This window comes from Cornus florida, unplaced genomic scaffold (genome assembly GCF_030987335.1).
Source record: "Cornus florida cultivar Cherokee Brave unplaced genomic scaffold, ASM3098733v1 CherokeeBrave_3.0.0_Hap2_Chr03, whole genome shotgun sequence".
Classification (NCBI taxonomy): Eukaryota; Viridiplantae; Streptophyta; class Magnoliopsida; order Cornales; family Cornaceae; genus Cornus; species Cornus florida.
Genome location: NW_026775573.1, coordinates 62,733,929 through 62,761,874, shown reverse-complemented (window position 1 = coordinate 62,761,874; position 27,946 = coordinate 62,733,929). Strand labels below are relative to the sequence as shown.

Genomic DNA, 27,946 nt, shown 5'->3' with positions numbered 1-27,946 from the left:
AAGAGCACATGACTCAATGAAAAGTAAAAATGAATCCCGTACGAGGATCCAGGCTCAAAACAAGACATTGAGTAATAACTTTCATTAATTGCACAATGGCCCTCCAAAAAATGAAAACTGCGAAACTGCCCCAGAATGAACATATCTTCCAAAAAGATATTTTCTTATAAACCCCTAAAATAAATATCTTCAAAAGATATTTATGAAAAATACCCCAAGAAAAGAAAAAGTTCTCAAAGAACTTTGCATCCATGCCCCTATGGACACCGGGAGCAACCAGAGTACTTTTTTGCAAAAGTAAAGATACGTATTTCATGGAAACTACTGAAAATGAAGGTATGTGAAGTCAAAAACCAACTCCGAACACAAGAAGTGTGGTTACGTCAACAAAGTGACAAACGGGAAAAAGACAAAATAGGAAAAAAGACGAAATTGGGAAAAGGACGAAAAGTAAATAGTGTCGAAAAACGAAAAATGTGGAAATGACTCGATCCTCAAAGAAAGTTGTCATTTCAAAGAAAAGAGTTTCGGAAGTCATTCCAGAGCACTCGAGACGACACTAATCGACAAGAAATCAACTCAAAAGGGAAAGAACAACGGAAAAAAATATATCCGAAAATCCGGGTCATTACAATCAAGAACACCCAATGGGAACTTGAACCCCAAACCTAGGACTTATGAAATACCTAAGTCCAGCGAGAAACTCGCCAGACCATATCCGAAGTGGATTCGTTAATTTTTGTTATTAATCTAAAATCTCTATCATTTAAAATTATTATTTATATATTTTATATGAGTAATTCGAAAAAATAAAATAAAACCACAATTAGGTGTGTAGACTTTGTAAGGCGGGACCCAGGGTGTCACAGTTACACCACCTACTACTACCACTACTATATCTGCTGTAAGCGTGACACGTCAGTCGAAGTGAGTCCGGCGGCTTCGTCAAAATGCCTTCCTCAACTGTGCTATATTTCTGAATATTCCGAAGCCTTCTCCACCTTCCACCGCTAAACCCCCCTCTCCTTTTCGTTTCTCACACCTAAACTAATATTCCATTTCTATATCCACACACACAAACACACCCATATATAAATATATATATTTGTATCTATTTGCTCGCTTTTGTTCTTCTTCTAGTCTATTTCTCTCTCTTCGAAACCCTAATCTTGCTCGCTCTCTCCATGACTTCATTATTTGGATTTCAAATTGCGAGTGAAGTTGAAGATTAGGGCTCTGCTTATAACCACGCTTTAATGGACGTCGACCGTTGAATTTTCAAAGAGATGTCTGTTGCTGAGCTGAAAGAGCGGCACATGGCTGCTACGGAGACTGTCAATGCTCTCAGGGAACGCCTCAAGCAGAAGCGTCAATTTCTTCTTGACACCGATGGTTGGTTTACTTTTCTTTTACCTCATACTTTTCCTTTTTCTCTTCTTTTGGTTGATTTCATGCGTTGGTTTTCTTAGATCTTTTGATTTTGCAATAAATTTGCAGTGGCGGAGTATGCGAGATCGCAAGGGAAGGCCCCTGTTAGCTTTGGTGCCACGGATCTGGTTTGTTGTAGGACGTTGCAGGGACACACCGGGAAGGTAGGATTTAATTTTTTTATTTTTTATTTGATATCAAATTATCTATATATGTGTGTATTATAGTTGATTGCATTCTGGATTTTGGGCTTGTTTAGTTATTTTAGTTTTCTCTTTGATGCAAAATTGAGTGGTGATGGAAAATTTTGTATCTGTGTTTTTTTTGTTATTTTCTTATCTGAAATAATGATTTTTCTGGGTTGAAGATTCTGTGGAGGGGCATGAGTGTCATATTATTAGCTGATTAACATGATTTTAGGTGATTTGTTGCTATTGATTTGTAAAGGGGCAAAGGTAAACTTCCAGTTTGATAACATCCTAAAAAATGGAATTTGTAGCCCACTTGGGACTTATGCTATTTTCAGTTTTGTCATTTTGGATGCAGTAAGATAAACCAATATGTTTAGCTATTAAAGGAAGGATAAACAATGGATGTCTAATTGCGGAACTCCTGGTTTCTTGACTTCTTTTGGAGCATCTTGAAAGCTCTAGTGCCTTCTGAAGCTAGTAGCCTAAATGATTAATTGTACTTATCAGTTTAATTCTTATATCAACTTTCTGTGCTATATATGAATAAAATTATGTCATTTTCTTTTGAAGCATCTATAAAATTATATTTTAATTTGTAACATTTTAATGCTAGGGTGATTTTTTTTTTTTTTTTATACTTGCAGGACATCTAGTTATGTTTTCTTAACATGTACATGAATGCAGGTTATTTAATGATCTAAGGACTTGACCTCTCATTTTGGAAAGCTAGGTTCAATTATTATTATTTTTATAAGTGAATTCTAGGTTCATTAAATCATTTTAGAAGTTTATGTAGTGATTGGCAGAGCTTGCTAACACTAAAAGTCTTTCAGCGGAAATCATTTTACAACAAGGACTTTGGTAGAGGAAATTTAAGATTGAAAAGGTGTTTGTTTAACGGTATGAGTAGAAATCCTTCCAAGTCAAGAAGTCATTTAATCATATTCAATTGCATTTGGAACTATCGGAAGTCCTTTCAAACTAGAACGTCTTCCAATTTATAATATTACTTTTGACTTTAAGCATATATGCACGTTCGCATGCATGTGCATATTTATTAATATAGTGAGACAAAAACCATTCTTTTGGAAATGAGAAACAATGATCAGGCATAAAAAAGAAAGTAAGAAAGTGAAGAGAGAACAAGAGGACAGGAGGAAGTGTGGAATTTTGAGTTGAATTCACAGCTCGTGCTCAGGCATGGACTTACTGTGGGCTCAGTGGGGGCAATTGCCCCCACTGAAATTTTTTCTTTTGCTATTTTACCTTACTAATTTTGCTTTTTTGAATTATCTACGTACAAAAATTTGAATTTGCCCCCACTGAAATTAGAAAAAAACTTCATTATTGCCCCTCACAAAAATTTTCGCTAAAAGCCGCCCCCTCTCACATACTTTTCTGGGTCTGTCCCTGCTCGTGCTATGTAATTAATGTGTTTGAAGTAGATGGTTTGTTATTAAAATTTAGAATGGCGGGCAAGCATAGATATGATACTTTCTAGTTTGATTCTCAACCTATTAGGTTAAATGCGCGCGCGCACACACACTAATGCATTCGATCTCCTCTTCGTGTAAAGCAATTCAATATTGACTTTGAGAAGTCAAGGATCGTAATCTAGGCTCTGATATTGAATAAGCACAAGGTCTGTAATATAGGGTTAGAGGGGGTTGAATAAGTCTTGCTATTTGTTTTAACTGACTTTAACTACTTTTTAAATTTTAATCAAATTGCCAATAATTTGAAGCATAAATTAAAACGATGTTAATGAAATCACTTAATCCATCAAGCTATATTCACAACATTCAATCATAGATAAAATAAAAGCAATAACATGCATGCACAATAGTCACAGAGATTTTTACGTTGATTATGGGAGTCATGGGACGTGGTCCAGACCGATCAATCCTCTATAAGAAAGAGATATTTTACTAGTTTAACAGTTTAACCCTAGAAATCCTAGTTCCTGATGACAGTACAGACTGATCCACCAAAATCACATGTTGGGTCTTCAGGCGCACAATCTGCTTCATCAACAGATTCCGCTACTCACATAATCTGCTTCTTCTCTAGCACTTTTATCTTCTGGTCTAGTTGTCCACAAGAATATCCAATGGATAAGTACATTTTGCTGAAGTCCAATCGGGCACAGCAGCAGTACTAACCAATTTAGTATGCAGAATGAAAACAAAAAAGTTATATGCACTTTCTTAGTAGATTGCTCTCTAATTGTGTCTAGGTTTTCTGAAATCAATGAATAGTAACTATATAAAATATGAAGTGGTAAAAGGATTAGGGTTTTAAAGTTTTAATTTGAAAAGGAAACTTCGTTTTCGGATGGGTAGGTCAATTGATCGAATTGACATGTCGATCAACCAAAATGTGTCTAGCCACCTTCCATTGATCCCTCAATCGATCAAAGTCTTTTCTTGTTTTTCAAATAGGATTTTGATCAAGCCAATTTGTCAAATACACTTTTATGTAATCAAAAAGGATTTTAATAAATCAAATCATAAAATCTACGAATTCCTGATTGATAAATGCATGAACCCTTTTTGGTGAGTGCATATTGGCGTGTCAAGTAAATTACATTTTTATGTTGGCCTTAAAAATTACTATTCTGCCCTTGGTTGTAACTTCAATTTGACAAGACATATAACTTTCATATACTAAAACAAAAATAAAAGTACATACTACCTTTGGACACGATATGCCATCCAAAGTCCTATTGGCCTACAAGAGTTGAAGAACTAGGGGTGTACAGTGATGCCCATAGAAGGGATGGGTACAATGAGATTTAAACCATGCAGTTTCTTAGCGACCCACATTTGCTCACCGTGCTCATAAAAGCTGGTGGGCCCTATATGGTTTAAATATTTCCACCACATTATAATTCGGTGTTAATAATTACACTCATTTCATGAACTGTGTACGGAAATAATTAGACCCTTAATTGGTGAGTATCACATCATTTTGGATTCAGTTGCCAAGGAGAAGCGATAGAGGCTCAATCGGAGGGGGAGAGAGAGAAGACGAAGTGCAGACTTAGTTGTGGTGCTTAATGAATTTGCAGTTTTTCATAATTCTAGTTGTTAGCCTCATTGAGATCCTCCTTGAATAGAAGTGTTTGTATGGTCTTGGACCTTGAATAGAAGTGTAAGATCACTCAATAATCTTTGTGAGGCACAGGATTGGGAGCTGGATGACCTTTTTGACCTCTTGGCTTTGTTGTATCACCAAGAGGAGGTTGTGGGTGAGGCTGACTTCTTTGTATGGAGCCCTTCTTCTCAGGGGAGGTTCGATGCTCGCTCCTTTGGGAAGCTTTCAGATGATTCGACGATAGCTTTCCCTTGGACTTGGAAGGCAGTGTGGCGCACCAAGGCTCCCTTAAAGGTGGCTTTCCTTTCTTGTATGACAGTTCGGGGGAAGATTTTGACCCGCTACAATTTGAGAAGGAGGAGACAGATTGTTGTCAACTGGTGTTGTATGTGCAAGAGGGATGAATAGACCATTGATCATCTTTTGCTTCATTGTTTGGTTGCTAGGGATAGTTGGGGTTTGATTTTGTCTTTGTTTGGGGTCCACTGGGTTATGCCTCGGACTTCAATAGGCTTGATTGAGGCTTGGAGAGGTTGTAAAGTGGGTTCCCAAGCTGGCCAAGCCCTCGTCCTCGTGTCTTTGGCGGGGCTTATGGAGAGAATGAAGTAGGAAATCCTTTGACGGTGAGGAGACCTCTATTGGGGTGCTGAAAATTTATATTTTTAGCTCTCTTTTTTGTTGGGTTTCCGGGAGGAATTGTAAATCCTTGGGCGAGACTGTTGATTTTTTGGACATATTGAGAGATTAGGGGCCCTATTTGGCTCCACTTCTGTTTCGTGGGCCGCATTCCCCGGTTGAACGTTTTTTTTGACAATCTTACTTGTAAAAAGAAAAAAAAAGATCACTCAATAAATCATAGAGATCCCTAATTACATTCTTCCTTTTATCTGCTTTTTTTTTTAAAAAAAAATAAAAAATAAAAAATAAAAAAGCAAAAATTTATTTGTAGCACCCATGGTAATTGCAGTGTTCTTAACAATTTGAAATCTAAAAATCTTTGCCGGCCTTGGGACCACATCCTGCGTATTCCCCAGCCATGGATCAACCATCATCAGCCCTAACCTTTGGCACACTTCCTCCACACCCTAACCTTATGCACATCATATGCCTCTCAAGTGTATGGCAAACTTATGTCTTCCTTCCGTTGGCTTCAATGCATCCTCTTATCAGCAACCCAAAAACAACAGTCAGATGTCTTCTTGTTTTAGCAGCAAAGCTTGAATTACTTTCGCTAGCACTGCCACAATCTGGTACAATCACTGACTTGTCCATTGCCCTTTGCAAATGCTCCGATGATCATCCGAATGGCCTCAATCATTCATTCATTCTTCCTCCTTTCTCTCGGCGATGGAGTCTTCAACAGCTAATAACGAGAGAGAGAAGAAAAAACTTGTAATAAGATGAAAATCCAAGGGTAGTATGGACAATATAAAAAGTATAGACCAAGTGGTGATTCTCTTGTTTACCACTTAAACTGCTTTCCAACTTCGCGACGAGTGGATTCTCATTCAAAAAGCAACTTTTATTTACTTCTGTCTAATGGGATTTTGAGACTTAGTTGATCCTTTGATTAATATCAGAATCAAAGACCTTTCTTTGGTGAGTTCGATCCTGGCTCAGGATGAACGCTGGTGGCATGGTTAACACATGCAAGTCGGACGGGAATCTTTCACAATCCCTGGAGAGATGGTTCACTAATAGACCGAGGGATAGAATAGTTCTATATCCCCTTTTTCTTTCTTAACCGTGTCTATAGGACCCATTTTACTGACAGGACCCGTCAAGTTGGGATCCAATTCAAGATTTTCCTTGGGAGGTAGCGGAAAGTCCTGGCTTAGACTTATTTTAGAAGTCCACTTCACGACTTCCACCAAACATCAACTTTTGTTTAGGAATCACTTTTTGGACATATAGAGGTTTCAGTTCTATGTTGATCTATTCTATTAAATCTGTAGAGTCAGACCACTGCTGGAATTTTGGTGTTGATACTGTTTTGTTAAGCTGCATTTGGAGTTTGCTGCTGATTAATAACTCTTATGGAGTTTATTTTCCTATGTTGAATGCTAAATGCCTTAACTGGGCGGATTCTCTGCTTAACATTGCCTTTTTGTGTTTTGTTCTCTGCTATTATTGTGAGATAGCTCACCTGCCTTGCTATGGTACCAGATGCATCAGTGCTCAGAGGGACTTCTATGGTTCTCAGTACTGGTGGTTTATATTTTTGTATTTTTGGTAACACTTTTGACACGAACTGGTTTAGCTCTTGGAGGATTCAGTTTCATTTTTGATATGGAGTTGCATGTTTTTTGGGCTCCTTTTTGGTTTCTGTTTCATCCGCCTTGCTATGGTATCAAATGCATCACGGGGCAGAGGGACTTCTACAGCTCTCAGTACTGTTTTTTATATTTTTGTATTTTTAATAATGCTTTTGACATGAACTGGTTTAGCTCATGGAGGATTAGTTTCAGTTTTGATCTGGAGTTCCGTGTTTTTTGGGCTCCTTTTTGGTTTCTGTTTTTCTGGTGGTGCTGGGGCTTCCATGAGGTGTTGTATCTGAGGTGGGTATGCCTTTAACTGTTCTGGCTTTGCCTTTGTTTGCAATATAAAATCTCACTTACCTATCAAGGAAAAAAAAAGGGAGAAAAAAGGAAGAAGAAAGAAAAATGTTGAAATTGAACGAGTAAAACTCCTTTTTTATACTCTCCTAACTTGTATCAGGCTTCAGCTTCTCATTGTTTTCATTTCTAGTTAAACTTTATGTTACTTTATATGGATTGCTTAATTTAAGATAGAATTTATGTTACCTGGACTTGGGTATGTGTGTCGGATGCAAGTATATATCCACGCGTCAAACATATCAAATTTCAAAAGAATCAAAACAGCAGAACACTGCTAAATATCCATATTATTTGTATTTATATTCTATTTTATTACTAAAATAATATTTGACGTTGCGTGGTGTTTAATATAGACATTTTGCTCATTTTGAAGCGTCATTATTGAATTGTTGGATTTGCTTTTTTGGTGCATGTCCACCAAAAGTGTTGGACACATATTCCGTACCCATGTCCAAGTGTTATGTGTCCAAACATTGTACTTCACGTACTTTTGAACAGTCCATGTAACATAGGATAGGATAATATGAGGGAGTTTGTATTACACTTTTGAGATTTGATTCTTATGTGGAGTGTAAAATTTAGTGTGCAGTTCAATGCATCTTTGTATTTGAATGCCTTTATTGCATTTTGTTTGGCATTTGAAGTGAATATCATCGTCATATAAAATGAAGTGAATATCATCGTCATATAAAATGAAGTGATGAAAGAAAATAGGCTCATGGTCATTTTATTTTAAATGACCAAATTCCAAAATAATGACTTTGAGTTTGAGAGAATTAATGGGACCATCAATTTTAAGTTATTTCTAAACATGTCCTTAGAGTGTCATTATTTCGCTTGGTTTGCTCCTTTGAGAGAAGCACCTCCTCTTATTGAGGAATACCTGAATCAATATCTAGATGTGATAAGGCATTATTTTGGCATTGTTTCATTTCTTTGTCAGGTTGTTTATTGGTTTTTCTATATATACTTTTTTATTTTTGGAAAAAATATAAATTTGTATATATTAAATGAGAAGTGTGTTATGTGGATGCAAGTGATGTTGGTGAATAATTTCAGTGGCCTAAAGTTGACTACAATGGCACAATTAAAGCGAAAGATATGTGGAAATATGATGTTGAGTGACCTTTAAAGTGTGGAAGTAAATAACAACAGAAAGCCATAACTCTAGTCTCTACACAACATTGATCCTTCACCTTCATATCGTAGAAAAATCTTATTGTAGCTTCTTTCTATGTAGCCTTCTGAAGTGGAAATAAAGAAACACTTGAAAGTCTTTGCGTTCCTTTGGAGGCCATGTTTGTTACTTCATGCCCTGGCTGGCAATTTGTGTCGCACATCTCCAACCTGTCACATATCACTGATAGAGTATGTATATACTAGCAGTGAAAATAGATAGAGATCTTTGTCGGCAATATGCGGAACTGTTCAGGTGGCACTATGATTTTGATTGAGCAAAAAACAACAGGGAAAGCTCGAGATGATGTTAATAACATGCCAAGTTATGTCTCATCTACAAATTATATTTTATTATTTCATTTAATCAATTTTCATTTGGCTCATTAGTTATGATTTATCAACGTGCCATTTTACTTGTGACATTTGTCTCAGTAGTTATGATTTATCATCATGCCATTTCACTTATGACTGTTTAATGTTGAACTTGTGCTTATATGATGATATGACTGTTTAATGTTGAACTTGTGCTTATATGATGATGAATTCATTGAGTAATTATTTTCTATGGATAGTTGTAACGGGTGGGCGCTTGCCCATTAATCCAAAAGCTTAAGCTATTGGGTAATGTTGCATGCATACCCACCCATTTATACACATTCCAATTCCCATCTAGATCCGATGTGAGACAAGTTCCACTTGTAACATTCTCCCCACCCGAACCCGCACAACGCCCTCGTTGCGGTCGGGCCACCTTGCCCACCCGGGGTGAAGACCCGGACGCCCTCCGGGCCGGGCACTTGGCGTGACACCGGATTAAGGATTGAACCTGAGTCTGATACCAATTGTAATGGGTGGGCATTTGCCCATTTACCCAAAAGCTTAAGCTATTGGGTAGTGCTGTATACCCACCCATTTATACACATTCCAATTCCCATCCAGATCCGATGTGGGACAAGTCCCCCTTGTAACAACAGTGTATAAGAAGTTTAATAAAGTTTATCTTTAACTCATTCATCTTAAATTGATTTCAGAATGCAATTGTGTATAAACATCCTGAGAAGTGACATTATAGATGGTGTGGTAAACTAGAATTTTAATCTCTAAAACATTGTCCAGGTTCGTTCACTAGATTGGACTCTTGAAAGGAATCGTATTGTCAGCGCATCTCAAGATGGGAGGTTAATAGTGTGGAATGCGCTCACAAGCCAGAAAACTCATGCCATAAAGTTACCTTGTGCCTGGGTCATGACATGTGCCTTCTCTCCGAATGGCCAGTCTGTTGCCTGTGGTGGCCTTGATAGTGTATGCTCTATCTTCAACCTAAATTCTCCCACAGACAAGGATGGGAATCTACCTGTATCAAGAATGCTTAGTGGGCACAAGGGTTATGTTTCCTCTTGTCAGTATGTTCCAGATGAAGATACTCATCTAATAACTAGTTCAGGTGATCAGACATGTGTTTTGTGGGATATAACTACAGGACTAAGAGCTTCTGTTTTTGGTGGTGAATTTCAATCTGGGCACACTGCTGATGTTCTGAGGTACAATTGGTGATCAAATGTTTTGAGCAAATTTTGGTTTTCTTTCTTTTCTTGATGGAGATGCTTCTACAGTAGGAAGCTTCCGTTCCATGTGATTTAGTTTCAGTCAAAATTTTCTTAAAAAGGATACATGAATTTAATGGTGAATATTAGGATAACTTTGTGTTCAAAATTAATTTTTTTATATATTATGGATTTTATTTATTTTTTATATTTTAATATTATTTTTCTTGAAAAATAGTTTAATCTAGTTGAACGTTTCAGCCTTGTTTTAAGTTTCTTTCTTTTCTTTTTCTTTCTTGTTTGTTGTTCTTTCAGTGTATCGATCAATGGATCAAACTCAAAAATGTTTGTATCTGGTTCTTGCGATGGAACTGCCCGGTTGTGGGACACTCGTGTTGCAAGTCGAGCTGTCAGGACATTTCATGGTCATGAGGGAGATGTTAGTACTGTGAAATTCTTCCCAGATGGGAATAGATTTGGGACTGGTTCAGATGATGGAACTTGCAGGTTATTTGACATTAGGACTGGACACCAGCTCCAGGTGTATTATCAGCAGCATGGTGAAAATGATGTCCCTCACAATGATGTCCCTCATGTGACTTCCATCGCATTTTCTATATCAGGCAGGCTGCTTTTTGCTGGGTACTCAAATGGAGATTGCTATGTGTGGGACACTTTACTGGCAACGGTATATAATTCTTTCATCTTAGTCATTATGCTCATGCATCCACCTTTGCACAAGGTTGCCCATTTACACCACTTATCGTCTCAGTTGTGGCTGAGATTGTTTCAAATACTTATGATCTTTATACTGAATTCTTGAAATATGTTATTTTGCATTTTTCCTGTTAGTTTATTTCTATGTGGTGATTTTATGTGGCATTATTTTATTATTACATATCTTGTGTTGGCGGTGGCTTGGTGCTTGACCTGAATTTCAGTTGAATATACAAGGCCTAGCATATGTCATAAATAAAGGATATTTTGTTCACAGATTTGTGCCGCTTCATATAAAGTGTCAGACCTGATTTAGCTATTACTTCTCTGAAAAAGGGAAAACTGTTTTTACTTTGGTTTCTTTGGTCAAAACTTGGAATTGTAAACCTTGCAAATTCAACTTCATTCTCCCCCTTGTTATTCTTTCCTGATGCATGCGTGTGGTGTGTGTCTATGGTATAGAGATGAATTATTTCTTATTACTTTCTTACATTCCCTTTTGCATTGTAGGTTGTCTTGAACTTGGGTTCTCTCCAAAACTCACATGAGAGTCAGATCAGCTGTTTGGGTTTGTCAGCTGATGGAAGTGCCTTATGCACAGGAAGTTGGGATACAAATCTAAAGGTAAGTTCGTGCCTTTTCTGGTAATATTATTTACCTTCACTGCAAATATTCCTATTTTTTCCTTGGATTGCACAGTATGTGTTGTTAATGTGTTTGGCTTTATGCCATTTGTTCATAGATGAGTTCATGCTGAAGCAAAAGGAAAAAAAAAAAAATAAAGGAAATAAAGTTTTTCTAGTGATTCCAGACATTATAACTTTAAATTGTAGGACCTCTGATTGACATAATTTAAGTAACCATCTGAATTTTATGTTGGATTTGGAAATTTCAATTTATTTATTTAGTATTTCAAACATTAATTGGAATGCTAAACAAATTAATGTAAGGTTTATTATTATGGGAGGTTTGTCGGAACACCAGGTCATAAGGCTTTGAAACTCAAATTGAGAATGCTAGTTGAATAGAATGGAGGTTCATTGTCCTGTGAATGTTAATGAGGTTTTGAGATTCATATTTGAAAATTGAAAAGCAAGTTTGAAAAATAAAAATTTCTAACAGAAATATCATTTCAATTTGATTTGGTAGTAATCTTGTGATCCTTGTTATGCTTAAGAAACATCTTCCTTTATTGATTGTACATAAAGGAATGCAGCGAGTACAATTAATTTTCATTACGGTTCCTTTATTGTTATGCTACTCTTGTTCATTTTTATTTTTATTTTTTTATATTTTTATCCCGATTCTTTTGAAGCATTTGAATTATTATTTTCATGGTAATGTTTAAGTGAAGTTCAGCTCACCCAAAAAAAAAAAAAAAGCCAAAAAAAGCCAAAAAAAAAAAAAAAAAAAAAAAAAAAAAAGAATGTGTTGCATATTCATATTTTAATTATTGCGTCTTATATTTATTTATTTTGTTGCACTTTGCTTGCACGTAATTAAACTTGTGTTCTTTTGTTCCTTTTTACTTCTTACAAGTTGCCCTTTTTCTTGCAGATTTGGGCTTTTGGTGGGCATAGGCGAGTGGAGTAGTTGGGGCAGAATGAACTTCTTTTGAGGTGCCTAGCATTGCAGGCCATGGTAGCATTGTTCTTTTCGGGATCTGTTTATGTTCAAGTAAATTACTCTTCTTCAAGAAACCAAAATCCTGCACTGTTGGTCCTTGTAAACTTTATTTGAAAAGCCCTTTTAGAGAAAGGTAACAGAGTATATTCTTCAAGAATTTGAATAGGAAAGGCCATTCAAATTGTCATGATTTAGGATGAGGGGTGCAAGTTGGGCGGCCCGGCCCAGCCCAGCCCGCCCCCAACCCAAACTCAACCTGAAGTCGGGTTGGGCTGGCCCGATTTCAACTCATAGTTGGGATCCCAAGTAATCCAAGCCCAACAATTTTGGGCTGGACGGGTTGACCCGTTCAATTTTTTTTTTTTGGAAAGACATTAATTTTTTTTTATTTTTAATTTTTTATTTTAATGTTTCCAACTTTAATTTTATTTTTATTAATGCAACCAAAATAAAATGTATCCTATTTTGTTTTAGATATAAAAATAAAAAACTTTTTTTTTTCTTTTTATTTGTTATTAAATAAACTTTAATTTTAAAATTTTTCCAAAAAAAATCATAAAGCAATCTTATACATATACAAGCAGCCGAAGATCAAACCAAAAAAATTTGAACATAAGGTAAGAGAGAAAAGCCCCACAACGATGGAATTAAATAAGTAGGGGTTGCAAAATGGGTCATGACCTACTAAGCAGTTCATATCTGTCTGTTTTAAAATGGATATGGGTGAATCATTTTAAAATATGGATGAAAATGGGTAATTTATATTTCACCCATTATATAAGAGATCTAGTTTCATAATCTCTATCGGACTCAAATTTACCTATTCGTTTATAAAATTTTCTTACACGATTCCAAATTCTCTCTCCCACTATCTAAAATTTTATTTACATCATGGACTCTTCTTATATGTAATACTAAGGATCGAAAGGAATTTATATTTACATATGTATTTCAAAGTAGGACGATATGATTTATTTATTTAATTATTTATTCTATAAAAAGCTTAACAGAAGATTTTATATAATATATATATATCTTAACTTCATGCATGTCTAGTCACAAAATAAAATAATATAAATTTAAATTTTTTTAAAAATAAATTAGAGAATTTATAATTATCCATACATATTTTGACAAGTTTTTATCAATCTAAAATAATAAAAAACTATATTAATGAGATTATCCAGAATAATAAATTTTTTTCCCCTAAAAGGGGTTGGTAGGTTGACCCGGCCCATTTTTATTCAACCCACATTTTGACCCGTTTATAAGTGGGTTGAATATGGGTCACAATCTATATTTGATCCACCCATATTAGACCATGTTCAAACTCGACCGACCGTTTGCTACCCTTATTTCTTTGTACATGAAACATGGAAATTATTTATGATTGTAATCAATCATGTATTTATAATTTTATAATAAAAATAACTATGGAGCTTAGGGTTTTGAGAGAACGATGCACGCTACCAAACGTTTGATCATATCGGTTAAGATTTGGAAGGTGTTAAAAAAAAAAAAAAAAAAAAAAGATTTAATTTTACTAACACTCCCTCAGGTTTAATTAAATATCACATTAAAACATATTTCGAAAATTATTATCACTTAGACTCCAAATTAGTATTTCGTTACTTTTACCGTTAAAAAAGTGCAAAATGACAATTTTACCCTTATTTTTAAAATTTTTTTTAATTCAAAATAACATCAAATTTAAAAGACAATATTGCCCCTCTGCCTTCTGTAGCGCACACATATCCTGGATTGCAACTAATACCGAAACATTTTGTCCAGGTAATCAAATTGTGAATACAAGATAACAACTTGGAAGCAATTGAAGTGGGTTCACACAGAGCTGAAACTACTAGTGAAGCGTGGACTTGTTTGAGAGTTGGGAGATCTTTGCATGAATGCAGCAATGAAGAAGAAGAAGAAGATATTGGTAGAGTAAGACGGTGATAGAGGGTTTTCAGGTGATGGGTGTGAAGTAGAAAAGGAGGCTTTGGGTTGAAAAATGGGGACTAACAGAGACCTAAGAGAGATAAAAGAAATGAAAACGAAAAGAGCCATCAAGAATTGAAACAACGTAAATGGTGAATGTGGGAGTTGTTGACACAGTAGAGGTTGAATTGAGAGAGCTTTCTCTACAAAATTGGTTCATTTCAAGTCTTGGACTTGGATTAGACCACTTGGCCCTGTTATTTTTTAAAAGTAAAATTAAAGAAAACTTCATAATAACTTCTTTTTTGTAAATTTTGTAATATGGGATGGGATGGGATAAATGACTAATAAATTTGACAATTTCCCCCCCCCCCCCCCCCCCCCCCCCCCCCACACACACACACACACACACACACACACATATGGGTAATAATTTGGGCTATGTATATATGAGGTTCTCTTCCTACCAATTGTTGGGCGGAAGTGTATAATTGAGAAGGTCACTGTTCTGTAGCTCGCCGGAACAATTTGGTTGGAATGAAACTCGCCGGAACAGTTTGGTGTAGCTTTTCACCGGACTGAAATTTTGGCTCACATTGAATCAGTTTGCCACTAGAATAATTTATCAATATTTTTTTAATAAAGTCATATCATCTATTTTGTAAATTTGTAAGGTGTAGAGTTTGAGTAATTCTGATCCTTTATAAATAAAAACGAAAAATACTTGAGTTGAGAGTGGTCTGGGCTTGCATTGATTTTGGAGTTCTTGATCTTGGTAGATCAATCCATGGCTATAAAGTCAATCTTATTATGAATGTTACAGTGAACAATGCTCTAATAGATATATATTCAAATGGGTATTTTGTTGAATTTATATAGAGAATCTAGAGAGAGAGGAGAGGAAGATGAGATTTTGTTGAATTTTTTGTAATGTTTTATATAGATATACATATATTTGAATGGTTATTTTGGTCACTTAACATGGGTCCCATGGGTACTTGAGTCATTTTATATAGAAGAATCTTTTTATAAGTCAAAACACATTGTCAAAGAAGTAACAATGTCTTTTTACATGTCAGAAGTGGTATGATACAATTGAAAAGTAATTTTTGGGGTGTAAGTGAAAAACGGACCAAACATTTATAACGTGAGTGATAGTAATTTTCGAAAGGTGTTTTAATGTCATATTTGGTCAAACCTGAGAGGCTGTCAATGAAATTTTACAATATATATATATATATATATATATACATATATATATTTCGGGTTTCGGTTAGGGATGTCAATTTTTACCGCCCCGCCGGGGCCCCGCCCCGTTCCGCCCCGTTAATAACGGATATGGGAACACTTATTATACCATTGGGGCGGACATGGATACAAATTTTGTACCCGTCGAGGGTCACGGGGTGGGTAAGGGTTCAATATACATATCCTAGGGGCCCCGCCCCGCCCCGCCCCGCCCCGCATATAACTATATATATATATATATATATATATATTAATAAGTTATTTTAGCGGCTTACCCAACCCATCTCTTACAATCCTAATTTGGGATGTAAACTTGGTATTAAATTTGCTTTTGTTTTGGTTATGGTGGAAGTTGGAGCTTAGAACTTCTTGTGATTTGGTTGTATTAAATTTTTATTTTTGTTTATTATGTTCTTTGAATTATGTTATGTGCATGTTATTTTTTTTTATTTTTGTTAGAATACATAATTTTATTTATGTTGTGTCATTTCTAGGCTTTGCACATTTAAATAGCAGGAGTTTAAGTTCCAAAAAGTGGGAGAAAAAAATTTGTTAGTGGGGCGGGCACGGGGGCACAGTATTTCCTAACGGGGCGGGGTTGGATATGAAAATTCAACCCGTCGCGGGTCTCGGGGCGGGCATGGACTTGACAAAAATTAAAAGGGGCGGGGCGGGATTTAGGGAAACCCGCTCCAAACCCGCCCCGTTGCCATCCCTAGTTTCGGTTGAACCTGAGACCAACCCAAACTCTGCTGGATTTTGAGAAAACCCAACCCGAATTAGGCTCAATTTGTGAATCTAAAAGCCCAAGTCCTAAAAGTTTTGGGCTGGGTTTGGGTTGGGCCAAGTTGCAGCCATATTTTGGAGATTGCATATTTTGACTACAACAACAAATTGCAGTTCGTTCCCGGTTTTTCTTAATTTTGACCCGTGCTCAAACAGAAGAGTGGTTGGATTCCATGGAGTCTCAGTAGACATTTCTTTCAATATAGATCCTATGCACATATTCGACCCTTAATTATACTGTGTGCATACTTATATAGACTCCAATACCAAATGTCCATAATGCTTTTTATCTATATAAATGTTAATACTAATGTTATATCATTCAACTCTTTAGCAATTTTAAATTTTTAAAAATTTCAACCAAATGCCCTGCAGTGTAGCATAATTATGCGAACTTCCTTTGTTAGTTTAAAATATACATGGATAAATTACACTGACCTCCCTTGAGGTTTGAACAAATTATATATAGGTAGATTGCTCAGTGTTATTACTTTGACATACTCTGAGTTTTGGGGTTAAAGATTTTGTAGTATAGTGGTGAGTATTCCTGCCTGTCACGCGGGTGACCCGGGTTCGATCCCCGGCAACGGCGCCAAAATCTGACGAGGTCGCTTGTAATACGCCAAACTGAATGTAGTGAACGTGTGGTTCAAGAAAAGCCTTTTATGTCAAATTTAAATTTATAAAAACCACTACCAACACCACTACTAACGTAGCAAGAGTGAGTAGGGATCGTCCCAAGGGATTATACGTGTTGGAATTTCAACTTCGACTCTAGCGTACCAAATGATTGCAAAAGAGAGTTGGGTTGGTTGATTAAGCTAAATTGAATTCAACTAAATAAAATAATATGAAGTAAACAAGAGAGAGAGAGAGGTCTTGGGGTGTAGAGATCACCACCAAGCAATACTATTCCAAACCATAATCAAGTAATTAATGAGGGAAATGAATGTGTTGCAACAATGTTGTGTGTATAAAAGACATTCAATTGGTAAGGGTGACTCAACAAGTGCAAATTGTCTCAATCAACATGTGTGAGGCCACAATACATCTATTGGTAGAGGAATATATTGTCTAGACATCATGTGAAGATAACAAAATAACAATTCAAGTCATTGAACCTTTCACTAAGCTCATAGTCCAAGCAATCCATAAGGATGACTTAGTTAAACATGTATTATCTAAACATCATGTGAGAGGTACAAAATATCTATTGGGAGAGGAATAAATTGTCTAAACACATGTGAAAGATACAACATATCATAACTAGTCATTAATCCTTCATTAAGCTCAAAATCCACATACACCACAATATTAGAGCATATGCTTCTTGCATTCAAAAGCATGGAACATCAAAGAACAAGCATGAATTGTCTCCTCCATCTAACACTACACTACAACTACACTACTAGCATGAAAATAAACTAAGGGAGAGGTACAATCCATCAAGGAATAAGTATGAACCATCAAAAGACATAACAAGAGCATTCCATTAAGCATATCATCTTGATAATCTCTAGATCTATAGCATCAATACACATAGACATGCATCAAAAACACTAAATCTAGAGATAAGCACATGAATATCCTACTCTAGCATACATAGACATATGGATAGAATAGAATAGTCAATTGGAAGCATTAAACCATACAAACCATGAAATAATCAAGATTTATATATACATGAATATCAAGATGTATCATACAACACTAATCCCTCAATAATACACAAGATTAGAGTATAGAAAACATGCTTGGGGCTAACTCTAGCCCCAAAAGGATGTCTAGCCACTCATGGTAGTGATGATCCAACCCTCAAGGGCTAACTCCGTGGCTGCTCCTTGTTAGTGAAGATCTCCTCCAATGGTGCTCTAGCTTCCCTCCTTCCTTCTCTCCAAGAATAGCCTCCAAGATGATTTTCAATGTGTGACAAGAGACTCTAGAGACTCCTCCAAAAAGTGTATCATATTCCTTATATAGGTAGGTCAAATACACCCCATGATGAGCTGTGGTCGTGCAAGGCATATTCTCCAATGATTGGATGAAGGACGGAATAAATGAGCTGGACTTTAACTTTTTCTCGCTGGAGGAAGTTCGATCGATCGAACCTTAACTTGGATCGATCGAAAATGGGTTTGATCGATCGAACTGAATCTTGGATCGATTGAAGTGGTCTGACTCCTCTGGATAAGGATAAGGCTGAGATATTTCGAAGATATTTATGGGGAAAAGGACAAAAGTGGTTGGTAGGCGTACAACTGTGGATAAGATCAATCATTTGAATATGACAAAATAGGGTTCGATTGATCGAAGGTGATGTTGGATCGATCGAACTTGGAATTTCAGCAAAGGCCAAGGTTGGATCTATCGAGAAGTACTGTGATCGATCATAGATGTTCGATCGATCGAACTCTAAATTGGATCGATCGAACTTTTCAGCTGCACAACTTGATTCCTTTTTGCTCATTTCTTTCTCCACTTTGCTCCCTCCTTTGGTTTATCTCAGGATTGCTTCAATTAAGCTCTTATTTGGCTGAGTTAGCTCAATTTTGGGATTAGTGCCTGAAAATATAGATAACACGTAATAAGTCTAAAACGGCAAAGTAAGATAGATAAAGGTACTAGAATGCTTAAGCTTAACGGGTTTAAATGCGCACTTTTCAGTGATTATCACACTGACGACGGCCGTTCTAATACGCCAAACTGAATGTAGTGAATGTGTGGTTCAAGAAAAGCCTTTTATGTCAAATTTAAATTTATAAAAACCACTACCAACACCACTACTAACGTAGCAAGAGTGAGTAGGGATCGTCCCTAGAGATTATACGTGTTGGAATTTCAACTTCGACTCTAGCGTACCAAATGATTGCAAAAGAGAGTTGGGTTGGTTGATTAAGCTAAATTGAATTCAACTAAATAAAATAATATAAAGTAAACAAGAGAGAGAGAGAGGTCTTGGGGTGTAGAGATCACCACCAAGTAATACTATTCCAAACCATAATGAAGTGACTAATGAGGGAAATGAATGTGTTGCAACAATGTTGTGTGTATAAAAGACATTCAATTGGTAAGGGTGACTGAACAAGTGCAAATTGTCTCAATCAACATGTGTGAGGCCACAATACATCTATTGGTAAAGGAATATATTGTTTAGACATCATGTGAAGATAACAAAATAAAAATTCAAGTCATTGAACCTTTCATTAAGCTCATAGTCCAAGCAATCCATAAGGATGACTTAGTTAAACATGCATTATCTAAACATCATGTGAGAGGTACAAAATATCTATTGGGAGAGGAATAAATTGTCTAAACACATGTGAAAGATACAGCATATCATAACTAGTCATTAATCCTTCATTAAGCTTAAAATCCACATACACCACAATATTAGAGCATATGCTTCTTGCATTCAAAAGCATGGAACATCAAAGAACAAGCATGAATTGTCTCCCTCATCTAACACTACACTACAACTACACTACTAGCATGAAAATAAACTAAGGGAGAGGTACAATCCATCAAGGAATAAGTATGAACCATCAAAAGACATAACAAGAGCATTCCATTAAGCATATCATCTTGATAATCTCTAGATCTATAGCATCAATACACATAGACATGCATCAAAAACACTAAATCTAGAGATAAGCACATGAATATCCTACTCTAGCATACATAGACATATGGATAGAATAGAATAGTCAATTGGAAGCATTAAACCATACAAACCTTGAAATAATCAAGATTTATATATACATGAATATCAAGATGTATCATACAACACTAATCTCTCAATAATACACAAGATTAGAGTATAGAAAGCATGCTTGGGGCTAACTCTAGCCCCAAGAAGATGTCTAGCCACTCATGGTAGTGATGATCTAACCCTCAAGGGCTAACTCCATGGCTGTTCCTTGTAGATGATGATCTCCTCCAATGGTTGCTCTAGCTTCCTCCCTTCTTCCTCCCAAGAATAGCCTCCAAGATGATTTTTAATGTGTGACAAGAGACTCTATAATCCTCTCCAAAAAGTGTATCATATTCCTTATATAGGTAGGTCAAATACACCCTATGATGAGCTGTGGTCGTGCAAGGCATATTCTCCAATGATTGGGTGAAGGACGGAATAAATGAGCTGGACTTTAACTTTTTCTCGCTGGAGGAAGTTCGATCGATCGAACTTTAACTTGGATCGATCGAAGATGGGTTCGATCGATCGAACTGCATCTTGGATCGATCGATCGAACTGCATCTTGGATCGATCGAAGTGGTCTGACTCCTCCGGATAAGGCAAGGCTGAGATATTTCGAAGATATTTATGAGGAAAAGGACAAAAGTGGTTGGTAGGCGTACAGCTGTGGATAAGATTAATCATTTGAATAGGACAAAATAGGGTTCGATCGATCGAAGGTGATGTTGGATCGATCGAACTTGGAATTTCAGCAAAGGCCAAGGTTGGATCTATCGAGAAGTACTGTGATCGATCATAGATGTTCGATCGATCGAACTCTAAGTTGGATCGATCGAACTTTTCAGCTGCACAACTTTGATTCCTTTTTGCTCCTTTCTTTCTCCACTTTGCTCCCTCCTTTGGTTTATCTCAGGATTGCTTCAATTAAGCTCTTATTTGGCTGAGTTAGCTCAATTTTGGGATTAGTGCCTGAAAATATAAATAACACGTAATAAGTTTAAAACGGCAAAGTAAGATAGATAAAGGTACTAGAATGCTTAAGCTTAACGGGTTTAAATGCGCACTTTTCAGTGCTCATCACACCCCCAAACTTAAATATTGCTAGTCCCTAGCAATGAACTAAGAAGTAAAGGAATGAAATGAACAACTAAACAAGTATAAACTGGAAAGCAACTAAAATGATAGCGCCACTTTCGTAGGAAACACGATTGCATTTAGCATATGCAACAAGCCTTTTAAACCCCTAGGTTACCCCTAGTGGACGAGTAAAGTCTCGTGGGGGTTTCCAGAAATGGTACCCACAAACATTAAGCTCATTCTTTCAAAAGAGGCACCAATATTGCAAACAAGCATTGGGAGAAAACTACCTCAAGTATGTAATTTTTCAACCGTTTCTAAGCAATCTCCCAAAATTTTAATATCAAGCAAGCAAGTATGGTCCTCCACATATCAAGAAAATGATCATGAAAATCGAAACAAGTCTAGAATCCATGTGAGTGGTTCGGCATCAAGTGTGTTGCTATCTTAGCCAACTAGAGAAGTAATCACATCCTTACCCTCAAACTAGCACACAAATCTAGTACCGATCATCAAGATAAGAGAATGGACCTTTTATTAAAGCTTTATTCTTCTAGGTGCGCTTATTTTTTTCACTCTATATTTTTTTTTTCTTTTTTTTTTTTTATTGAGGATCAAAGATTGAAATATTGTGCAATGTGTTGATCTCTTAAGCTTTCTAGAAGATTCATGTAGCGAGCTTTAGGTCAATGACTCCTAAACCAGATGACTTTAGGGCATTAGGTGTTAAGACACCCCAACGGACTTACAAACTCAAATCAACTAGGCTACAAATCAAGACAACAACCATCTAATCATTTCCCACTTCTCGCCTTTTGGGAGAAGTCCTCACTTTTATTGCTTTTGCAACTTTCTTTCTTTTTTTTTTTTTTAATTCAATTATTAACCTAGAGTTTGGGCCCTCCACTTTTCGGCGCGAGAAGTTCACTGCTTAATGAGGCAAGAATCCCGGCTACTCAATGAAAAGGGGTTGTTATCCACCTTTATCAAGAATGAAAGCTTTCAATGCACTACTAGCCCAATTGGGATATAACCAATTCAATAATCAACAAAGCATGTACCCCACAAATAAATGCTAGTGTGCACCGGTGCTAGTGTAGAATCCTAGAATGAATCTCAAAACAATCACAAATTCAGGATGATGTGGACCACAAATGCAAGCAAGATATCAATCTTTTGAAAAATTTACTCCTAAATGGCATCCTCAAGGCATACAAGGAGTATTGGACTCTCAAGTCAATCAATTTTTAAATTTTAAGCAATATAGTCCTTAAAAGATCAAAATCATAGCTAACATCAATCTCAAATCTCAATCATGCATTTAAAGCTCAAATCTTAAGTAGAATGCAACAAGACACCTTACCCCCAAACTTAAACCGCACACTGTCCTCAATGTGCAATGAGAACAATGGAAAAAAAAAGTGGAAAGAGTATACCGTGGTGGTGTAGACATGAAGCCCGGTCATGATCCAATTCGAAAGAAGTCTCCCCCAAACTTGGAATCAACAACCTACTTGAATAACCATGCTAGCAAACTCACATCAAATATCAAATGGGATAAGAATAATCAAATCAAGCATTCTAAGGCAATGCAACACCTGATGCAAAAGAGATATAAGATCAAGCCCTAACTAAAGTATAAAGTATGCATGACTACACATAAGGGCACAATGATGAATCTTTTTATATTTTTCATTTAATGAAAGCAAGTATATACAAAATGCAAGAAAAACAAAGAATAAAATGCATGAACAAAATATAAAAAGAAAATTAAATAAGGGAAAATGTAATGAAAGAATATGTTCAATGTAAGAAATGAAAAACAATATGTGTAATGCAAGAAATGAAAAGGAACATGTACAATGCAAAAAAAAATGGAAAGAATATGTACCATGCAAGTATATACAAAATTTTCTTACTTTTTGTTTTTCATTTTTTTTTTTTTTAATATATATGTGAAAACATGCAAAGAAAAATGAAAAATGTAAGAAATATGCAAAATGGGTGCTAAGTTTAACGTCTCTAGTAAGACGGAATGCTTCTTTGAAAAACCGTCTCTTTTTATTTTTATTTTTATTTTTTTAGACAAAACAAATATGTACACAAATAAAAATAAAAAGGCAAGTAAATAAAAATATAAGAAAATAAGGAATGCAAAGATTTTTTTTTTTTTTTTTTTTTCGAAATTAAAAATTAAAGTTAAACAAAATATTTTTGGATTTTCGGAAATAAGATAAAAGGAAATAAAATAAAAGAAAAGAAATATTATTATTATTATTTTTTTTATATATATATATTTTTTATTTTTAATACCAAGATAGAAGTAACTAAATAAAATAAAAGAAAATAAAAAATAAAATAAAATAAAATAAAATTAGAAATAGGAAAAAGTCAAAAAGTGAAAGGGTCAAAGGGGCAAAGTTGTGATCGATCGAAGATGAAGTTCGATCGATCGAACATAGCTGTGATCGATCCGAGATGAAATTCGATCGATCGAACATGTAAAATTTTGGAGATCCCGAGAGCATGCATTTTTGAAAAATGGATGAGGCCTGAAAATTTTTCTAAGTGTTGGGACTCATGATCGATCGAACCACATGTTGGATCGATCGAAAGGTTGTTTGATCGATCGAAATGGTTTACGATCGATCGAACTTTTGAAAATTTGGAGATCCCGAGAGCATGCATTTTGGAATTTGGATGCAGGTCCAAAATTTTTCTAAGTGTTGGGTGCAAAATGAGAGCTGGATCGATCGAGTCCATAGTTGGATCGATCGAACCAATGTTCGATCGATCGAAGGTGCTCTTGTGATCGATCGAACTGTCACCAAATGCCTAATTTTGAACTGAAAGTGCAGAAAATCCTATGCTAAGCCCCAATGATGGTAACAAGAATGAAAATTTGAAAAATAGATGGAAGAATGTACACAAGAATGAAAAATAAAAAGAAATGAGGGAGGAATAGAGTTGTGAAACTCTACGAATACTAGTGTTTAACGTTTCTAGTAAGACGTTAGGTCAACTCACTAATCAAATGAATCAAAAACTGGATATGAAACATCCTTATTGACCCTCTTTTCACTTTTCTCATTTAATGTCCCACTTATGACAATAAAATCATCCTCCAAAAGAATGACTTGAAAAGAAATAAAAGAGATGATATTGTTCCTTTCATCCACGGTCTTGAAAACAAAATCAATCATGGTTAGGCTTGCCTCTTTGTTGTGTTCTTGAAACACATTCAAATGATCATCCATATTGATAATTGGCGAGGCATTGTCTTTCAAAGACTCATTTGGATTAATAAGAAACACCTTCTCTTCATCCCTCTTCTCCTCTTCATAAATTACCATTTCCTCACCTTCTAAGTAAGCTAAGGAGTCCATTAGAGAGTTTATTTCATTTTTAGAGCTTTTAAAGTCAAAACCACAATTTTTATACATTTCCAAAAGACATTCCTCAAGAGGGTCGTTAGAGATAATAGAAGGAAGGCCCTCTTCAATAAGTTCCTCCTCCTTTTCTCCTACCTCAAGTGTGGTCAACATCTCCTCACTCTCTAGAGTAGCCATATCATAGATAAAATCATAATCAAAATAAGGAAAGTCCTCATTAATCATGTTATGTTCTATTGGATTAGCCACTAACTCACTTGCCACTTCCTCCTTTATACAAGATAGAGTGCTAGGCATTAGCTCACTTGTTTCATTCTCCTCACTCTCATCATCCTCATCTATATACATTGAAGTTCTTGCCATTTTTTCATTTGCCTCTTCCTCCTCCTCTTGATGAGAAAGAGTACTTGCAATTTGCTCAACTTGAGCTTCTAAGTTAGCTAAAGCTTGAGAATGAGAATTAATAAGTGAAGTGTGTGAAATATGCACATCAAGTAAAGCCAACACTTTTTCTTCAAATCCGGGTGAGTACTTAGAAGGTGGTGGAATTGATTCATCATAAAATGGTGGTGGAGGTCAATAGTCATAAGAAGGATTAAATGAGTGATCAAGTCCATAATAAGATGATGCATGAAATGAATTGGACTCAATCTCATAAGGATTAAAATGTGATGGATGAGCATAAGGTGAAAGGATGTAATTCCCCCCCAAACTTGGATCAAACAATTCCTCCATTCACAATTAAAACCCAAATGCAAGAAAAAATTGGCCTCAACAAGGGCCTATGCTTGGACAAAAATTTAGCAATAAAATGAGCCTCAACAAGGGCTATCACACGCATACAAAGAAGTGAAACAATTAAAATACAAGAGTTCCAAGAATTGCTCACAACGGTCCTTTAGCACTTCAACTCCAAATTTAACTTTTAAGCTCCAATGATTGCTTTAAGTTCCAAAGTTCGCCTTCCTTGTAGTCAAGTACCTAATTGAACAAATAATAATGAGAATCAAGAGAAAAGAATATACAATGGAAAATAAAATAAAAATAGAAGCAATCTAATAAACACTATTGTCTAGTTTAATTCCAACAAAACCGTTAATCCCCGACAACGGCGCCAAAATCTGACGACGGCCATTCCAATATGCCAAACTGAATGTAGTGAATGTGTGGTTCAAGAAAAGCCTTTTATGTCAAATTTAAATTTATAAAAACCACTACCAACACCACTACTAACGTAGCAAGAGTGAGTAGGGATCGTCCCAAGAGATTATACGTGTTGGAATTTCAACTTCGACTCTAGCGTACCAAATGATTGCAAAAGAGAGTTGGGTTGGTTGATTAAGCTAAATTGAATTCAACTAAATAAAATAATATGAAGTAAACAAGAGAGAGAGAGAGGTCTTGGGGTGTAGAGATCACCACCAAGCAATACTATTCCAAACCATAATCAAGTGACTAATGTGGGAAATGAATGTGTTGCAACAATGTTGTGTGTATAAAAGACATTCAATTGGTAAGGGTGACTCAACAAGTGCAAATTGTCTCAATCAACATGTGTGAGGCCATAATACATCTATTGGTAGAGGAATATATTGTCTAGACATCATGTGAAGATAACAAAATAACAATTCAAGTCATTGAACCTTTCACTAAGCTCATAGTCCAAGCAATCCATAAGGATGACTTAGTTAAACATGTATTATCTAAACATCATGTGAGAGGTACAAAATATCTATTGGGAGAGGAATAAATTGTCTAAACACATGTGAAAGATACAACATATCATAACTAGTCATTAATCCTTCATTAAGCTCAAAATCCACATACACCACAATATTAGAGCATATGCTTCTTGCATTCAAAAGCATGGAACATCAAAGAACAGGCATGAATTGTCTCCCCCATCTAACACTACACTACAACTACACTACTAGCATGAAAATAAACTAAGGGAAAGGTACAATCCATCAAGGAATAAGTATGAACCATCAAAAGACATAACAAGAGCATTCCATTAAGCATATCATCTTGATAATCTCTAGATCTATAGCATCAATACACATAGACATGCATCAAAAACACTAAATCTAGAGATAAGCACATGAATATCCTACTCTAGCATACATAGACATATGGATAGAATAGAATAGTCAATTGGAAGCATTAAACCATACAAACCATGAAATAATCAAGATTTATATATACATGAATATCAAGATGTATCATACAACACTAATCCCTCAATAATACACAAGATTAGAGTATAGAAAACATGCTTTGGGCTAACTCTAGCCCCAAAAGGATGTCTAGCCACTCATGGTAGTGATGATCCAACCCTCAAGGGCTAACTCCATGGCTGCTCCTTGTTGGTGAAGGTCTCCTCCAATGGTGCTCTAGCTTCCCTCCTTCCTTCTCTCCAAGAATAGCCTCCAAGATGATTTTCAATGTGTGACAAGAGACTCTAGAGACTCCTCTAAAAAGTGTATCATATTCCTTATATAGGTAGGTCAAATACACCCCATGATGAGCTGTGGTCGTGCAAGGCATATTCTCCAATGATTGGATGAAGGACGGAATAAATGAGCTGGACTTTAACTTTTTCTCGCTGGAGGAAGTTCGATCGATCAAACCTTAACTTGGATCGATCGAAAATGGGTTCGATCGATCGAACTGAATCTTGGATCGATTGAAGTGGTCTGACTCCTCCGGATAAGGATAAGGCTGAGATATTTCGAAGATATTTATGGGGAAAAGGACAAAAGTGGTTGGTAGGCGTACAGCTGTGGATAAGATCAATCATTTGAATAGGACAAAATAGGGATCGATCGATCGAAGGTGATGTTGGATCGATCGAACTTGGAATTTCAGCAAAGGCCAAGGTTGGATCTATCGAGAAGTACTGTGATCGATCATAGATGTTCGATCGATCGAACTCTAAGTTGGATCGATCGAACTTTTCAGCTGCACAACTTGATTCCTTTTTGCTCATTTCTTTCTCCACTTTGCTCCTTCCTTTGGTTTATCTCAGGATTGCTTCAATTAAGCTCTTATTTGGCTGAGTTAGCTCAATTTTGGGATTAGTGCCTGAAAATATAGATAACACGTAATAAGTCTAAAACGGTAAAGTAAGATAGATAAAGGTACTAGAATACTTAAGCTTAACGGGTTTAAATGCGCACTTTTCAGTGCTCATCACACTGACGACGGCCGTTCTAATACGCCAAACTGAATGTAGTGAATGTGTGGTTCAAGAAAAGCCTTTTATATCGAATTTAAATTTATAAAAATCACTACCAACACCACTACTAACGTAGCAAGAGTGAGTAGGGATCGTCCCAAGAGATTATACGTGTTGGAATTTCAACTTCGACTCTAGCGTACCAAATGATTGCAAAAGAGAGTTGGGTTGGTT

General features: G+C 36.0%; 1 protein-coding gene across 1 annotated transcript; it reads left to right on the top strand.

The window, feature by feature from the left end:
* The first annotated feature begins 919 nt into the window (after nt 1-919).
* On the top strand, nt 920-12,586 carry LOC132300658 (guanine nucleotide-binding protein subunit beta-2). Its single transcript, XM_059797840.1, has 6 exons — nt 920-1,392; nt 1,498-1,592; nt 9,629-10,053; nt 10,372-10,744; nt 11,284-11,397; nt 12,331-12,586. The coding sequence occupies exons 1-6, from the start codon at nt 1,287-1,289 to the stop codon at nt 12,364-12,366; spliced, it is 1,149 nt and encodes a 382-aa protein (XP_059653823.1). The 5' UTR covers nt 920-1,286; the 3' UTR covers nt 12,367-12,586.
* The last annotated feature ends 15,360 nt before the right edge of the window (nt 12,587-27,946 follow it).

Bases quoted from the DNA above. Each gene is read 5' to 3' on its own strand.
- LOC132300658 (XM_059797840.1), top strand. From the start codon at position 1,287: ATGTCTGTTGCTGAGCTGAAAGAGCGGCACATGGCTGCTACGGAGACT. The intron at 10,745-11,283 runs GTATATAATTCT...TTTGCATTGTAG, and splicing joins GGGACACTTTACTGGCAACG to GTTGTCTTGAACTTGGGTTC. The intron at 11,398-12,330 runs GTAAGTTCGTGC...TTTTTCTTGCAG, and splicing joins GTTGGGATACAAATCTAAAG to ATTTGGGCTTTTGGTGGGCA.